Source organism: Salmo salar, chromosome ssa19 (genome assembly GCF_905237065.1).
Source record: "Salmo salar chromosome ssa19, Ssal_v3.1, whole genome shotgun sequence".
Lineage (NCBI taxonomy): Eukaryota > Metazoa > Chordata > Actinopteri > Salmoniformes > Salmonidae > Salmo > Salmo salar.
The window spans coordinates 1,206,407-1,225,128 of NC_059460.1; the positions used below are offsets into that span (position 1 = coordinate 1,206,407).

The following is an 18,722-nucleotide window of genomic DNA, read 5'->3' on the forward strand; positions in this document are numbered from 1 at the left end:
CTTTTTCCAAAGGCCCCAAACCATTTCTCAAATAGCTGTGATCAACATCTGCTTCTGGATACACACTGCTGTCAACATGGTTGAAGCAACCAACTGGATGTGGACAAGTTGAACACTGAAGCTTGTGTCCATGAAACATTAACAGAAATACAATAACCATTCAAATAAGACAGAAATAAATACTTTGTATTATAAATATAAGTAGGCTAACTGATCAGAGAGAGTAGGCTTTCACAACACGATAATTCTACACTTTTGACTTACATTTTACGGACTGACACGCAAACAAACATCCCCTTTTCAGGACCCTGTCTTTAAAAGATAATTCGTAAAAATCCCAATAACTTCACAGATCTTCATTGTAAAGGGTTTAACACTGTTTCCCATGCTTGTTCAATGAACCATAAACAATTAATGAACATGCACCTGTGGAACGGTCGTTAAGACACTAACAGCTTACAGACGGTAGGCAATTAAGGTCACAGTTATGAAAACCTAGGACACCAAAGAGGCCTTTCTACTGACTCTGAAAAACACCAAAAGAAAGATGCCCAGGGTCCCTGCTCATCCGCGTGAACGTGCCTTAGGCATGCTGCAAGGAGGCATGAGGACTGCAGATGTGGCCAGGGCAATAAATTGCAATGTCCGTACTGTGAAACGCCTAAGACAACACTTCAGGGAGACAGGACGGATAGCTGATCGTCCTCGCAGTGGCAGACCATGTGTAACAACACCTGCACAGGATCGGTACAGCCGAACATCACACCTGCGGGACAGGTACTGGATGGCAACAACTGCCCGAATTACACCAGGAACGCACAATCCCTCCATCAGTGCTCAGACTGTCCGCAATAGGCTGAGAGAGGCTGGACTGAGGGCTTGTAAGGCCTGTTGTAAGGCAGGTCCTCACCAGACATCACCAGCAACAGCGTCGCCTATGAGCACAAACCCACCGTCGCTGGACCAGACAAGACTGGCAAAAAGTGCTCTTCACTGACGAGTCGCGGTTTTGTCTCACCAGGGGTGATGGTCGGATTCGCGTTTATCGCCGAAGGAATGAGAGTTACACCAAGGCCTGTACTCTGGAGCGGGATCGATTTAGAGGTGGAGGGTCCATCATGGTCTGGGGCGGTGTGTCACAGCATCATCGGACTGAGCTTGTTGTCATTGCAGGCAATCTCAACGCTGTGTGTTACAGGGAAGACATCCTCCTCCCTCATGTGGTACCCTTCCTGCGGGCTCATCCTGACATGACCCTCCAGCATGACAATGCCACCAGCCATACTGCTCGTGCTGTGCGTGATTTCCTGCAAGACAGGAATGTCAGTGTTCTGCCATGGCCAGCGAAGAGCCCGAATCTCAATCCCATTGAGCACGTCTGGGACCTGTTGGATCGGAGGGTGAGGGCTAGGGCCATTCCCCCCAGAAATGTCTGGGAACTTGCGGGTGCCTTGGTGGAAGAGTGGGATAACATCTCACAGCAAGAACTGGCAAATCTGGTGCAGTCCATGAGGAGGAGATGCACTGCAGTACTTAATGCAGCTGGGGCCACACCAGATACTGACTGTTACTTTTGATTTTGACCCCCCTTTGTTCATGTACACATTATTCAATTTCTGTTAGTCACATGTCTGTGGAACTTGTTCAGTTTATGTCTCAGTTGTGGAATCTTATGTTCATACAAATATTTACACATGTTAAGTTTGCTGAAAATAGCCACAGTTGACAGTGAGAGGACGTTTCATTTTTTGAAAGTTTGATAAGTCAAAAGCATGTGTTTTGTATTGTAAAGGTTTGCAACATTTCTGAAAATTGTCAAGGGTGATTATGGACAAGAAAACCTACAATTCTTATTTGAACAAGACATGGGTGAGAAATGGCACCTGTAAAAATAAAGTAATGCCCAATTCAGACATGGATAATTATCTAGAATGCTTTGCACATCAGACATTTTAATGTGGCAAAACCACAGTGCTGGCAAGACCACTGTCCTTGGCTAATGCATTCCTACCTGTGTTGGAGTCACACCAATTGAGAATGGAATTACAGATTGAGGAATTTCCTTAAATGCTACATAGGATATTTTTTAAGAGTCAAGGTAGCATTCATAGAAACTGTGATATATCAAAGTACACACAGAAAAATAGAAAATAAGTCAAAAGAACAGGAATAAATAATTAAGTATGTCCATTTAGCATACAAATGTCACTCAAAGGTGTACCCAAATATCACCATCACTAAAACCATTTGATTACCACCAACTTGATTACATGATTTCAGTAAATACCTTTGATATCATCCTCTGGGTAAGACTAGGAGGTCATCCTTAGTGAAGCCACATCAGAAAAGGTCAAATTGATCACTTTTCTCTAACCTATAGCAAAATATTGAGAACAGTCCGCACTTTTGATAAGCTGGGCAGAGAATTGAACCTACGGAGGCACTGAACACAGTAATAGATAGCGAGAGGAAATGACCATTTCTGAACAGCACTTTTCTCATAAAAATATGAGTCATTAATGTGTAAATCAAGCTCACATGCAGGAACTGAGCTGAAGCAGTTCTGTTACGTCAGTTCACTTTGGTTGGGAAATTGACTGTCGAGGACATTGATACAGTCAGTATGGAAGATGGTCCAATAATTCTCACTCCTATAGCGTTAACCTCACTAGGGTAGGGGGCAGTATTTTCACGTCCGGATGAAAAGCATGCCCAGAGTAAACTGCCTGCTACTCGGGCCCAGAAGCTAGGATATGCATATTATTAGTAGATTTGGATAGGAAACACTGAAGTTTCTAAAACAGTTTGAATGATGTCTGTGAGTATAACAGAACTCATATGGCAGGCGAAAACCTGAGAAAAATCCAAGCAGAAAGTGGGAAATCTGAGGTTTGTAGTGTCTGTGGGGTCATATTGCACTTCCTAAGGCTTCCACTAGATGCCAACAGTCTTTAGAACATTGTTTCATGCTTCTACTGTGAATGGGGAGAGAATAAGAGCTATTGGAATCAGGTGTCTAGAAAAATGGCATGAGCTCAGTCACGCGCACAGCCCGTGAGAGTGAGCCGAGTTCCTTTTCATTTCTGAAGACAAAGGAATTGTCCGGTTGGAATATTATTGAAGATTTATGATAAAAACATCCTAAAGACTGATTCTATACATCGTTTGACATGTTTCTACGAACTGTAATATAACTTTTTTGACTTTGTCTGAACTTAGTGCTCACGCATTTTGCATTTGGAATAGTGAACTGAACGCGAACAAAAAGGAGGTATTTGGATATAAATATGGACTTTGCCGAAACAAAACAAACATTTATTGTGGAACTGGGATTCCTGGGAGTGCATTCCGATAATGATCAAAGGTAAGTGAATATTTATAATGCTATTTCTGACTTTTAACTCCACAACATGGTGGGTATCTGTATGGCTTGTTTTGGTGACTGAGCGCTGTACTCAGATTATTGCAAGGTGTGCTTTCGCTGTAAAGCTTTTTTGAAATCTGACACAGCGGTTGCGTTAAGGAGAAGTTTCTTTAATTCTACGCATAACAGTTGTATTTTATCAACATTTATGATGAGCATTTCTGTAAATTGATGTGCTCATTCACCGGTAGTTTTGGAGGCAAAACATTTCGGAACATTACACGCCAATGTAAAAATGGGGTTTTTGGATATAAATATTAACTTTATCGAGCAAAATATAGATGTATTGTGTAACATTGAGTCCTGGGAGTGTTATCTGAAGAAGATTGACAAAGGTTAGTGATTAATTTTAGCTGTATTTCTGTTTTTTGTGACGCCTCTCCTTGCTTGGAAAATGGCTGTGTGGTTTTTCTTGTCTAGGTGCTGTCCTAACATAATCTAATGTTATGCTTTCGCCGTAAAGCCTTTTTGAAATCGGACACTGTGGTTGGATTAATGAGAAGTTTTCTTTAAAATGGTGTATAATACTTGTATGTGTGAGAAATTTGAATTATGAGATTTGTTGTTTTGAATTTGGCGCTCTGCTAGCGTCCCACATACCCCAGAGAGGTTAAACGATTCAATGACAATGTGCACTCCATGCGAAAACAATCTTATAAAGATTTGACAGACACTGTCGCCTGTGCCTGTCTGGAAATTTTAACAGTACCACAATCCCTGCTAGAGGTAAGATCGGAAATCCTTCTACCACTCCAAAAGTGTATGACCAAAGCATAATCAGAAAAAGAAATGTTTGTGAGGCAGCTTTGAAGAGTTCAACATCAAGAGTAAACGCTGTCTCTACTGGGGCTTTGTGGAACACGCCACTTTACAATTACTGATAGGGGTCCAGTGAATGGGGAGAATAATATAGTAAGTATTTGACACGGAGTCCTGGCTCAGAGAAAAGAGCCCATGTCCAAGTCCATAAAACTGTTTGTATCCATGCCGAAGGAGGACTCGTAGTCCTGGCCACCACTCTGGTGCATCTTCTGGTGGTGGCGCAGGTTTGACTTGCTGGAGAAGCGCTTGTCGCACAGCAGGCAGGAGAAGGGCTTCTCTTTGGTGTGGATCCTCCGGTGGCAGATGAGCTGGGTGGACACGCGGAAGGCCTTGCCGCACTCCAGGCACTGGTAGCGCTTGGGCTCCGTGTGGATGCGCCGGTGGTTCTTCAGCGCCATCAGGTTGGTGAACTCCTTCTGGCACACGGAGCAGAAGAAGGAGCCGGTCTTGTGACTGTTCTTGTGGTTGAGGAGGGAACCTGCATGGCGGTAGGTGCGGCCGCAGTGCTCACACACGTGACTCTTCTCCCCTATACAGTGCGCCTCGTTCTCCTGCTGGTCGGGCATGCCACCGTGCATGTGGGCAAACGCCGGTACCAGCTTGGGGATGCCTTGGAGCTCCATGGTTTGGTCTAGTCCCGATTCCCAGCCTAGGTCATCCTCCATTTGCATGTGTTGTTGATAATGCCCTTGGGCCCGGTGGTGCAGTTCCTGGTGTTGTTGGTACCTGGCTGGGTTGGGGAAGCTCTGATGGCAGGGGCTGCAGACCAGGGTGCGGTCCTTGGAGTGCACCTCCATGTGGTTCTGCAGGTGCGAGATGAGACAGAAGGTCTTGCCACAGTCTGGACAGCAGTGGCGCTTCATCTGGGAGTGGATCTGGAGGGCGAGGGGGTCAGGGAAAGTCTGGAGGCACAAGGTACAGTGGTGGAGGTTTTCGGAGTGCGTCTTTTTATGGTTGAGTAGGGAGCCAGCATGGTGGTATGAGCGTCCACAGAGGTCACACCTGCAGCAGAGAGATTTATTAAAATCCCTGTTTATGAAAATTATTTAAATTGGGCATAAAGTGGCTTTTTCTTACTGTACCAAAGGCCCACCTTCTAACAAGAAGATAATCACAGGTGTATCTTTACTAATAGAATTTAACTATGAGGAAATAATTACACACAGATTTATCCTAACACTGAACATAGCCATTAACACAAGAACTGCTAAAGTTGTCATTTGGACTGCTCACAAATAATTAAAAAAAGTTACTTTGCCATTTTTAAAGTCACCCCTCCCTTAAAAAAGTCAATATAAATACACTGTCGTTGTTACAATCAATAGCACAAACAGAACTGGACTTATAACCAGTTTTAGGAGGGCATGTCTTTTTTTATTTTTATGGTTTCCCCCCCATTACCCCTCATGACAGTAGGGCCTGTTCCCCTCCTGACAATTAAAGGTGCCCTGCCCAGTTGATAATCACCCTGATAATTGCCTCAAAACTAAACCTAACCAAATCAAAATCCAATTTTAATTGGTCACATGCAAAGGTTATTGTGAGTGTAGCGAAATGTTTATGCTTCTAGATCTGACAGTTCAGCAGTATATAACAGGTAATATCTAAAAATTCCACAACAAAACCTAATACACACAATCTAGTAAAGGAATGAGATGAGAATATATAAGTATAAAATATATGGATGAGCAGTGACAGAGCAGCATAGGCAAGATGCAATAGATTATATAAAATATACTATATACATATGAGATGAGTAATGCGAGATATGTAAACATTCTTAAAGTGGCATTAAAGTGACCAGTGTTCCATTTATTAAAATTACATTTATTTACATTTAAGTCATTTAGCAGACGCTCTTATCCAGAGCGACTTACAAAATGGTGCATTCACCTTATGATATCCAGTGGAACAACCACTTTACAATAGTGCATCTAAATCTTTTAAGGGGGGGGGTTAGAAGGATTACTTTATCCTATCCTAGGTATTCCTTAAAGAGGTGTGGCCAATGATATCAAGTCTGTAGGTAGGCAGCTGCCTCTGTGCTAGTGGTGGCTGTTTAACCTGTTTAGGATAGGGGGCAGTATTTTCACGGCCGGATAAAAAAAAAAACTTACCCGATTTAAATCTGGTTATTACTCCTGCCCAGAAACTAGAATATGCATATAATTTTTGATTTGGATAGAAAACACCCTAATGTTTCTAAAACTGTTTGAATGGTGTCTGAGTATAACAGAACTCATATGGCAGGCCAAAACCTGAGAAGATTCCATACAGGAAGTGCCGTCTGACCATTTCTTGTCCTTCTATAGCCTCTTCATCGAAAATAGAGGATCTCTGCTGTAACGTGACACTTTCTAAGGCTCCCATAGGCTCTCAGAAGGCGCCAGAACGGGGAATGATGACTGCAGTCCCTGGGCGAAAAACAGTAGGGGTTTTGGAAAGTGGTCATTCTGAGAACATTATCACGGGTGCGCGCGTGCATGTGAAGACTCAATTTTCTATTTTCAGTGTTTGAACGAAAACAAGGTCTCCCGGTCGGAATATTATCGCTATTTTACGAGAAAAATCACATAAAAAACTGATTTTAAACAGCGTTTGACATGCTTCGAAGTATGGTAATGGAATATTTTGAAATTTTTTGTCACGATACGCACCGGCGCGTCACCCTTCGGATAGTGTCTTGAACGCAAGAACAAACGCAGCTATTTGGATATAACTATGGATTATTTGGAACCAAAATAATTTGGTTTTTGTGACATTATATGCTTGCTTGAAAAATGGGTGTGCGATTATTTCTGGCTGGGTACTCTCCTGACAATCTAATGTTTTGCTTTCGTTGTAAAGCCTTTTTGAAATCGGACAATGTGGTTAGATAAAAGGAGAGTCTTGTCTTTAAAATGGTGTAAAATAGTCATATGTTTGAAAAATTGAAGTTTTGGGATTTCTGAGGTGTTTGTAATTCGCGCCACGCTCTATCATTGGATATTGGCGAGGCGTTCCGCTAGCGGCACATCTAGATGTAAGAGGTTTTAACAATCTGATGGCCTTGAGATTGAAAAACAGTTTCTATCTCTGTCCCAGCTTTGATGCACCTGTACTCGCTTTCAGGGTGGAAGCGGGGTGAACAGGTAGTGGCTCGGGTGGTTATTGTCCTATTGCCTTTCACACATATACAGTGCCTTCAGAAAGTATTCACCCCTTGACTTATTCCACATTGTGTTACAGCCTGAATTCAAAAACGGATTAAATAGATTTATTTCCCCTCACCCATCTACACACAATACCCCATAATGACAAAGTGGAAATATATATATTTGTATTTTTTTTTGCAAATTTATTGAAAATAAAATATGGCATCCCGAGTGGCGCAGTGGTCTAAGGCTAGCTGTGCCACTAGAGATTCTGGGTTTGAGTCCAGGCCCTGTCCCAGCCGGTCGCGACCGGGAGACCCATGGGGCAGCTCACATTTGGCCCAGCGTCGTCCGGGTTAGGGAAGGGTTTTGCCGGCAGGGATGTCCTTGTCCCATCGCGCACTAGCGACTCCTGTGGCGGGCTGGGCACAGTGCACGCTGACACGGGCACAGTGCACGCTGACACCGTCACCGGGTGTACTGTGTTTCCTCCGACACATTGGTGCGGCTGGCTTCCGGGTTAAGTGGGCATTGTGTCAAGAAGCAGTGCGGCTTGGTTGTGTTGTGTTTTGGAGGACGCACGGCTCTCGACCTTCGCCTCTCCTGAGTCCGTACGGGAGTTGCAGCAATGAGACAAGACTAACTACCAATTGGATACCATGAAATTGGGGGGAAAAAAATAATAATATATTTTTTATTTTTTTTCAAATAAGGAAATATATTTACACATGTATTCACACTTACTTGGAGTCCACTTGTGGCCAATTCAATTGTTTAAACATGATTTTAAAAAAGAAACACCTGTCTATATAAGGTCCCACAGTTGACAATGCACATCAGAGCAGAAACAGAAGTCCAAGGAACTGTCCGTAGATCTCTGAGATATAGTGTGCCTCATCACAATTCTATCTGGAGAAGGATATAAAACTATTTCTAGAATGTTGAAAGTTTCCAAGAGCACAGTGGTCTCCATCATTGGTAAACTGAAAAAATATGGATCATCCAGACTCTGCCTAGAGCTGACCATCCGACCAAACTGAGAAAGAAGGACATTGGTCAGGGAGGTGACCAAGAACCCAATGACCAGTAACAGACCTACAGAGTTCCTTGGCTGAGATGGGAGAACCTGCTTGACAATAGTCTCTACAGCACTTACCCAATCTGGGCTTTATGGGAGAGTGGCCAGACAGAAGCCACTCCTGAGAAAAAAGGCACATGACAGCACACCTGGAATTTGTAAGAAGGCATGTTCGAAGACTAAGGCAAAAGATTCTGTGGTCTGATGAGACTAAAATGGTGGAGGCAGCATCATGCTATGGGGATGCTTTTCAGCAGCAGTGGCTGGGAGACTGGTCAAGATACAGGGAACAATGAATGGAGACAAATACAGGCAAATCCTTAATGAGAACCTGCTTCAGAGTGTAAATGACCTTAGACTGCGGTGAATATTTATGTTCCAAAAGGATAATGACCCCAAGCATACAGCCAAAGTAATGCTGTAATGTCTTCAGAACAATAATGTGAAAGTCCTTGAGCGGCACAGCCAAAGCCCAGACTTGAATTGCATTGAAAATCTGTGGAAAGACTTGAAGATTGCTGGTCACCACCGCTCCGCATCCAACTTAAGAGTTTGAGAAAATCTGCAAGGAAGAACGGGATAAAATCCCCAAATCCAGATGGGTACGTCGATCAGCTTTGCTCAAGTTGACTCAAAGCTGTAATCGCCACCAAAGGTGCTTCTACAAGGTATTGACTCAGGGGTGTGAATACTTATGCAAATGAGATATTTCTGTATTTTTCAATAAATGAGCAAATATTTAAAAACACATTTTTTTAACTTTGTCATTATGGGGTATTGTGTGTAAATGGGTGAGAGAATAAATATATTTGATCAATTTTGAATACAGGCTGTAACAAAAATGTGGAATAAGGGGTATGAATATTTTATGAAGGCACTGTAACAGATGAAATATATGAAGTATGATAGGGAGAATGGGTGAGTTGAGCGAGGGGAAGTGAACGATATATAATTATGTAATCAATTGTGAATGAAGAACAGGGCGGGCCATTCTATTGTATTGATCTATTTTAATCTCAAATTGGTATGTACCCTATATCAGTCCACCGATTCCAAGCACTCTTATCAGTCTACTCTGGCCTACTTGGAGTACACAGCGAGAGCGTGCATAATTTACAATGGCAAGAAGACCAAGACAAATGGACGCACATGCTGAGTTAGCATTGCTACATAATCAGATGGTGGCGGAGAAACGAATCATGACATCTCTGATGATTATTCTTCTAATTCTGAGCCTCAGCCTGAACCTACACATCAGAGGCCTAAGCGCCAGAACCGTGCCCACTCAGCGGGTGCCCGCCCTACCACCAAACGAAACAGTGGGATGGCTCCGCTTGGATATAACAAGCCGGTGACAATGCTGCGGGCAGATTATCAGCACAAAATGTCACTGAGAAAGCAGGCCCTACATATCAAGCAAAAAACAACAGCAACGCACTCACTAGCTTTAGTTGTTTATGTGACATGGACATGCTCCAACTGATACAACTGCGTGAAGATACACACCATGTAAGTGGCTAGCTGACAATTTACTATTTGTTACTGCTGTTATAGACACGTTCATTATAATGCCATTATTTATTTTGTGTTGATTTTCACTATTTATGAAGCACACGTGGGGGCTTATGATGTTCAGACTTCTGATGTTTTCATCATTTGACCGTGCGTCTTGGTGGTTGGGTTATTTATTTAGTTGTTATGAAAATAAGCCGTTACCGCGTTCCAACATCTGCTTTCTGTTTCATAGTTGTAACAAAGGGCATTCCACAGAAAATTCATTGAACAATTGAATTTGTGTTTTTACATATAGCCTACAGTAACAAACGAATGAAAATGCTACTCTGTTATTTAAAATATATAATGTTACCTAAGACCTTCATAAACAAAACCAAATTATTATTTTTGCGATAGTATGACATTAATAACATTGCAATCAGAATGACTGCTCATTAGCCCGAGGGGGGGGTCCCCTTAAGGCCCAGAGGTTCTAGTGTTAAAGCCATGAAAACAGAAGACAAAAAAAAGTGATAATTCTAATAAGATCCATGAAAAAGAATCATGCCTTACATGATGAGCTGATTATGAAACAAGTAACTCACCTGAAGCACTTGTCTCCACTCTCTCTATGATAGCTGTCACAAGCTCTAGCCAAGTCATCCTGACCCCCCCGGCAGCGGTGCCTCTTCAGCCCAGACTTGCCCTGGAAGGTCTTGCCACATTCTGGGCAGCTGAAGTGGTTGGCCACCCTGGTGTGGACTTTCTGGTGGTTATGGAGGATACTGGCCAACCGAAACGCCTTCCCGCAGGTCAGGCAGACATGCTTCTTCTTCTGTGTGTGGATTCGTGTGTGGTTGCGTAACGCCATGGGGTTAGAGAAGGGCTTGGAGCAGAAAGTGCAGCTGAAGTGGCCAGACTTATGAGTGTTTTTATGATTCAGGAGACTGCCTGCGTGGCGGTAGCTGCGATTGCAGATGATGCAGGCGAATGGTCGCTCCTCCCTTTTCAAGGACATACTCGTTTGTCCATCACTGCCCTCTGATGAGTTTGCCAGTGACCCACAGGTATGGGCTGTCAGTTGGTCAGCAGATATAAACATCTGTCTGCACTGCTTACATTTAACGTTTCTTGCTCGTCTGCGACCTCTTCCCCTGACCCCACCTGGCATATCCTTTCTGAGGTGTGCACAAATATGGCTAGACAACGGCTTCTTTCCCCTAAAGGCCTTACCACAGTCTTGACAACTGTGCTTTTTAACTGAGAAGTGGATGCGCAGGTGGTTCTTCATAGCCAGCTGGTTGGAGTAGGTGTTGTTACAAACAGAACAGTAGTATTCACCTGTCTTGTGGGAGTTCTTGTGATTGACCAGACTTCCTGCGTGTCGATACGTTCGCCCACATTGGTCACAGGAGTAGGGGCGAGGGTCGCCTGCTTCCACTGATTTGACTCCAGTCTGAGCCCCCTCCTCCACACTGGGTTTCTTTCTGTTAAGGGTTGGCCTACGCTTTTTCTGGGTGGTGGTGGCTTGATTGGCTGGTGCATCAAGCAAGCGCATTCCTCCCTCTGACCTCGTGCCATTCATCTGCATGACGGCCTGAATCTGGTTGTTGAGCTCCTGTATTTTGGCATGGTTCTCCTTGTGAATTCTTAGGTGGTTCAATAGTTGCTTCTGTATCTTGAATGCCTTCCCACATTCATTGCAAGTATGTCTAAAAAGAAAAAAAAAGAGGGGACAAGTAGAGGTTAATCCTATGTTTACAAAGCACAGAACAGTCGAGCATGAATGAAGTAATGACAAAACACATTACTGCAATGTAGACAGGGCTCTAAAGTGCCCCTATATATTTTGCTTTGGGACCTGGGAGCACCTGTGCGACCCAGATAATAATTGTTGTAATGATAAGCTTCACTGTGCAGTTGTATCCGAGTGCCCTAGAGAGAAAAAAAACGAGCGCAGATTTGTTTAGTCCAACGCCTACATATAACGAATATATATGCATCAGTGATTTGTATTTCTTGCAACCTTCTGAAGATGCATCATAGGAATGCCTGGGATACCACTTTGTGTAGCCAGTTAGCAATGCTGAGGCTTTCCCCATTAAACCTTCCAAATTAAATGTTACCTGCAAAGTAGGCTTACCTGGCAGAATATGATATCATGATGATTTGTAACAAATCGGGTGGTGTCTTGTTTTGCAAACTCCGCTATTAGGCCGTAGGCTGTCATTGTAAATAAGAATTTGTTCTTAACTGACTTGCCTAGTTAAACAAAAATAAATATTGCGCATGCAGTACAACCAACACCAGCCAAACACCAGTCACTTGAGGTGAGTAATTAAAATGAAACAAAAGTAGTCTCCTGGTGTGGTTTAAGCATTGTTATGTACTTAGAACATCCAACTGTTGTTTTTCTATAAAAAAGAAAATAAGTATGATTGAATGAAAACCCGAGAAAAAAGAAAACTGGAAATCCAAACCCTGGAAAAACATACCCGAGAAAACACTGAAAGCCACACAAAGTTATGGCGATAAACACTATTGGCTGGTAAGATTTTTTTCCATCTACCTGCCAAAGTGGCTGGTGGACCAAAAAATATTGTTTTTAGGCCCTGTTCATAAACCATTTTGCGGGTCGTTCCAAAACCACTCACAGGCATTTGTTTACACCTTGTTCAGTCATGTTACCTCACTAGGTAGCTAGCCAACAACCTGGTTACTTTACCAGTATATGTAAACATTTGGGGGCACAGAAAGAAAGGAAAAGGGATAGCTTCTTTAGAAGATCAATGATCATAGCAATGAATGAATGCGTGATCTATTGCATGTCGTCGCTTGACGCTCTTAAAAGAGACAATGTACAAATTTCAATGTAATGCATCTCAATAGGTAGTGCTTTAACACAATGAAAAAACCTAATATTCCACAAATGACTGCAATTTCAATTACATGTTTTGTATCAATGTCTTAGCTTTTTATAATAAACATCTTCAAAAGTAGCTAGAATTCATATGCTATAACTCAATCAATTAAAAAAAATATGCATCTTCTGGTGCTCCTAGATTGTATGTTGTGCTCCGAACTTGTGCTGCCAATTAACATTTTTAACTTAGAGCATTGAATGTAGACAACCAATTGTACAGGCAGTATATCCTTGGATTAGTTTACAAGCACTGGGCACGGTAAAAGTGCAATAACCTAAACCTTGAAATGTAATATTACAATTAATTGCATCTCCCGCATGTTTAACCTGTTAGGGCTAGGGGGCAGTATTGACACAGCCGGATAAAAAACGTACCCGATTTAATCTGGTTACTACTCCTGCCCAGTAACTAGAATATGCATATAATTATTGGCTTTAGATAGAAAACACCCTAAAGTTTCTAAAACTGTTTGAATGGTGTCTGTGAGTATAACAGAACTCAAATGGCAGGCCAAAACCTGAGAAGATTCCATGCAGGAAGTGGCCTGTCTGACAAGTTGTTTATCTTGGCTCTTTTTATTGAAGACTGAGGATCTTTGCTATAACGTGACACTTCCTACGGCTCCCATAGGCTCTCGGAGCCCGGGAAAAAGCTGAACGATATCAAGGCAGCTTCTGGCTGAAACACACTATCGCGTTTGGCAAGTGGCCGATCAGAGTACTATGGGCTTAGGCGCGTGCCCGAGTCGACCCCATGCTTTATTTTCTTTCGTCTGTTCACCTAAACGCAGATTCCCGGTCGGAATATTATCGCTTTTTTATGAGAAAAATGGCATAAAAATTGATTTTAAACAGCGGTTGACATGCTTCGAAGTAGGGTAATGGAATATTTAGAAATGTTTTGTCACGAATTGCGCCATCCTCGTCACCCTTATTTACCCTTTCGGATAGTGTCTTGAATGCACGAACAAAACGCCGCTATTTGGATATAACAATGGATTATTTGGGACCAAACCAACATTTGTTATTGAAGTAGAAGTCCTGGGAGTGCATTCTGACGAAGACAGCAAAGGTAATAACATTTTTCTTATAGTAAATCTGACTTTGGTGAGTGCTAAACTTGCTGGGTGTCTAAATAGCTAGCCCTGTGATGCCGGGCTATCTACTGAGAATATTGCAAAATGTGCTTTCACCGAAAAGCTATTTTAAAATCGGACATATCGAGTGCATAGAGGAGTTCTGTATCTATAATTCTTAAAATAATTGTTATGCTTTTTGTGAATGTTTATCGTGAGTAATTTAGTAAATTCACCGGCAGTGTTCGGTGGGAATGCTAGTCACATGCTAGTCACTTGCTAATGTAAAAAGCTGGTTTTTGATATAAATATGAACTTGATTGAACAAAACATGCATGTATTGTATAACATAATGTCCTAGGGTTGTGATCTGATGAAGATCATCAAAGGTTAGTGCTTCATTTAGCTGTGGTTTGGGTTTATGTGACATTATATGCTAGCTTGAAAAATGGGTGTCTGATTATGTCAGCAGAGTACCCAGCCAGAAATAATCTAATGTTTTGCTTTCGTTGTAAAGCCTTTTTGAAATCGGACAGTGTGGTTAGATTAACGAGAGTCTTGTCTTTAAAATGGTGTAAAATTGTCATATGTTTGAAAAATTGAAGTTTTTGCATTTGAGGTATTTGAATAACGCGCCACGGGATTACACTGGCTGTTGAGTAGCAAGCGTCCCACCTAGCCCATAGAGGTTAATACACTATAGGTTCTCTGTTTATTTACTTGATATGTCAAATAACATGGATACTTATCAGTAGAATAGAATATTTCTCTGTGTTATCAATCAGGTTTAGAAATTACCTCTTAACATCAAAGTGGGTCCTCTGATGGTTCTTAAGGGCCAGTAGATTGTAGAAGCGCTTCTGGCAAACCATGCAGCGGAACACTCCAGTTTTGTGGGACTTTTTATGGTTGAGAAGGGAGCCAGCATGTCTGTATGCTCTTCCACACTGATCACACTTGTACTGGCGATCCCCATTGTATAAATTCTCTTTCATGTGTCCTAATTCTTTACCGTTGACAGAGCCGCCCATTTCATTTTTTTCAACACCGTTTGCAGATTCACTTTTCCCATTTGTTGTACATTGATGGGTCTTAAGATAATGGTAACTGGTGCAAAATATACCACACTTTCCACAGATGCTGCTGTCCACCTCTTTGTGCCTAGTTCCATTACTATTGTCCATATGTATGTGTTTAGCATCATCTGCCTGTGCTTTATTATGTATGAGCTGATGGGCAAGCATGTCCTGCTTCTTGGCAAAACTCTCTCCGCAAGTACTGCAGATCATCAGACCCCCATCCATCTGATGTCTCTTTCCAGGGTCCTCTTCTTTTTCAGCCTCTAGGGAGGACATGGAGGGGCCGGAGCTTGTAGGAGTACCATGGGATTGAGTGTGGCCACGAAGATGACTCCTCAGAGCCCTCATGCTTGTGTAGCGGTTCCCACACGCTGAGCACTGATAGAGCTCTCCGTCATCATCCTCTTCATCCTCTTCTTTGCCATCACCATTTAACTGCTCCCCATTCAGGCCTTCATGGAAGTCATGTTCACCACAGTACCTTTGTCTAGGGCTGCCATTCAGTCCCTGGAACTCTACATGATCCCCTGGATTTCCCATGGTGCATCGGCCATTAGTGTCCAAGAAGTTTAAGTTACTGTCATAGTCATTTGAAATGGCCTCTTGCTGCGGTTGTAGCAGGGGGCATATGTGCAATTTGATTCCTGCGATGTCTGCAAATGTTTCGCCACAGTCTGCACACATGTGACTCTCCATCAGGCGTTCATTGTGAGGTAGGTGCACAGTTCTGTCCTGGGGAAAGGCGGAGTCAAACTGCACATGGCATGATCCTCCAATGCCGTGTTCACTCGTGTTCTCCTGAGCGAGAGTCATCATATTGCTAGCATCTCCCTCCTGAGAGGAAAAGCAGGCCTGCTGGTTCTCCAGCGTTAGGGGCTCAGAAGAGAGCCAGTCTCCTTCAGAGCCGAGGTTAAAGGAGGACGGATGGGCCCTGTGGATGCGGACATGGCTGCGGAGGGCAGCCATGTGTGGGTAAGTCTTGCGGCAGATGGAACACTGGTAAATGCCTGTCTGATGAGAACGCTTATGGTTGATGAGACTCCCGGCATGCCGGTAGCTTTTGCCGCAGACCTGGCACTTGAAGCGGCGCTCACCGTTTTCTGTAACTGAGGACTTTTCTGCCTTACTTAGATCGTCAGCAGGAATCTCTGAATCCAAGATTAAGGGCTCTCCCTGAGTATTCAAGGTGGATTTGTTACTGGAGTGGTCAGAGTATATTTCAATATCATTGATCTGCTCCCCTTGATGATCCATCAATGGAGTATTGTTTAGAGGTGGTGAATAAAAGTTTGAGTCAGGAGAAGGAGTGACACTAAGGTTATAAGAGTCATGATGATCCTCAGATAAACCTTGATCGTGCCCAAAGGACATAGAGGAAGAATTATGCTTTCGGATGTGTTCCTGGAACTCATCATCATTAGGAAACGTCACTTGACACAGGTGACAGAAATGCACTGGAGCATCCCTGTTCAGGGGTGAAAACTGCTCTGGTGCTCTGCCTGCGTAAGTGACTTCCAAGGAATGGATGTCTGGCCCACTTTTGGACTTGTTGTGGGTTCTCTGGTGACTATGGAGAGCAGCAAGATTATTGAACTGCTTGAAACAGATAGGGCACTCAAACATCCCTACCTGGTGAGACTTCTTATGATTGATCAGGCTTCCATGGTGTCTATATGACTTTTCACACTGATCACATTTGAAAGGTCGATCCCCTGCTTCAAAGCCTAGGTTTTCACAATAATATGCTGAGTTGGGGATAACCTCTGCCTCCTCTTGGCTAAGGTTATTATCAGACACAATATCCATCCCCGTGTCTTGCTGGTCAGCCACCAAGATCAACGGCTTTTCAAAGTTATCATGATCTTCAACTTCATCACTATTCTCAATTGGAGAATATTCTGTAGTGGCCTTCCAACTGGCTCTCCTCTTTGATTGCCCAGAGAGATGGACCTTTTGATGTGTGGCCAGCTGAGTAGCTAGCCTAAAGGCCTTCCCACAGTCCATGCAGGAGTACTTCTTCTGTGATGTGTGGATGCGCAGATGGCTCTTCAGGGCCAGAGGGTTTGAGAGCTTCCTAGCACATTTTGGACATTGAAAAGAACCCAACTCATGTGTTTTCTTGTGGTTAGCCAAGCTACCTGCATGCCTGTAGCATCGGCCACATTCATCGCATTTGAACTTGCGATCTTCTTCTTGCTGGAAGTGACTATCCATGTGTTCCAGAAGGCTTGGCATGTTGGAGCACACTATGCCACAGTGTTTGCAAGGGAAGCCTTTAGTCCTGCCAGGCTCTTGCATGGCCATTACAGTATAGTACTGTAAATATTTGAGCTAGATAATTGTGGGGGAAATACATCAGATTCCCAGATCCTCCATATCACAAGCGCTTACATTCATTGTAAGGTCCAAATAGGAAGGCTGCACAAGAATGGGATCAATTTAGTACCATTCCATTGAATATTAATTTACTTTCTGTGGTATAATGGATGCAGGTACAACATGAGTGCTGTGGAAAAAAATAGAGAACCGTTTGGTTAGTCGTAATCACGTGCAGTCACTGTATTATTTATTTATGGGATAATCGTGTACCATATGCTTACTAATACAATGGGTACAAACCTCAATGGCAAATATGGCTAATAAAAACTTGTCGTATATCTAAATTCGGCATTTAAAAAATAAAAACTCTAATCAAATATCGGTTTACTCTGTTTAGTCACATAATGACACATGACAATTGTTCCATTCATTATAGTGTACAGTCTCAATACTTATTAACATTTATAATATATCAGAATTTAGTTTGTTACTAGCCAAGATATATTTTGCCCGATTCAAACTGAAGGTGGCTAGCTAACGTTATATTGTGTCACAATACCATAGCGCGACTGCTAGCCGCCTAACTATGTCAATACTGTGGGGAAACAACAACGTAAACATGTTTGTTGAATTCCATTAGCTACATTTCACATGTAACTTAAAAACACGCACCATTACGGAAAAGTTATCCGTTGGTTTGCGAACAAGCCAATGCTGGATACAATAGCCGCTAGCAAACAAGTAACGGTTAGCATCATGCTTAACAAGCTAACGTTGGCTAAACAAACATTGCATCAAAAAAGAGAACGTTACCCTGTCTTACCATCTATTTGATTCTTGCGTCCAGCCAAATATGTTCTGGAATTTCTAATGTATGGTATTTAAATCTGGCACCGTTTTTACTCACCACAAAGTTATTTATATTCCTAAAAGACCAGTCTTCTTTGATTGTCTTTTTTCTTCCATCCCATTCCACATACTTCCTGCTCGTTGCTAGGAAACAGGAAATGTGTACCACAAAATAAGTCCCTCTTCGTGGTTCTGTCATGCGCACATAACTGTGTGTTATGTATAAAACTATTTTCTATTTTCGTGGATTTGCTATGTAAAATTACAAGATGGCCTGCTACGTAAAATGCATTTTTAAAACGCATATACAAGTACTAAAATGTTATCCATCCCCGTTACAGGTTTAGCTCATTCCAAAGTAACAATAATCCACGTGACGTGAAAATGCAAATTATAGAAACGTTCAGCAAAACAGGAGCGTGCTATTTCATTCATTCCTCTGTCTATAGTTCTTTCTAGTAAATCCATTCATGCGGTTCTCCGACGTCTTCTCACTAACTGTAAAGCGCACTACAGTCGGTAAG

General features: G+C 42.6%; 1 protein-coding gene across 2 annotated transcripts; it reads right to left on the reverse strand.

The window, feature by feature from the left end:
* Positions 1–1,913: 1,913 nt before the first annotated feature.
* Positions 1,914–18,510, reverse strand: LOC106578270 (zinc finger protein 646). 2 transcript variants are annotated; one of them, XM_014156934.2, is made up of 4 exons: positions 18,257–18,510; positions 14,750–17,536; positions 10,558–11,664; positions 1,914–5,248 (listed from the first exon to the last, which is right to left on the reverse strand). In XM_014156934.2, exons 2-4 carry the CDS (start codon positions 17,332–17,334, stop codon positions 4,363–4,365), a joined length of 4,578 nt encoding a protein of 1,525 aa, XP_014012409.2. In that variant the 5' UTR covers positions 17,335–17,536; positions 18,257–18,510; the 3' UTR covers positions 1,914–4,362. The 2 variants fall into 2 exon arrangements, with proteins under 2 accessions (XP_014012409.2, XP_045557912.1); XM_045701956.1 differs by having other exon boundaries at positions 18,173–18,309.
* Positions 18,511–18,722: the final 212 nt, after the last annotated feature.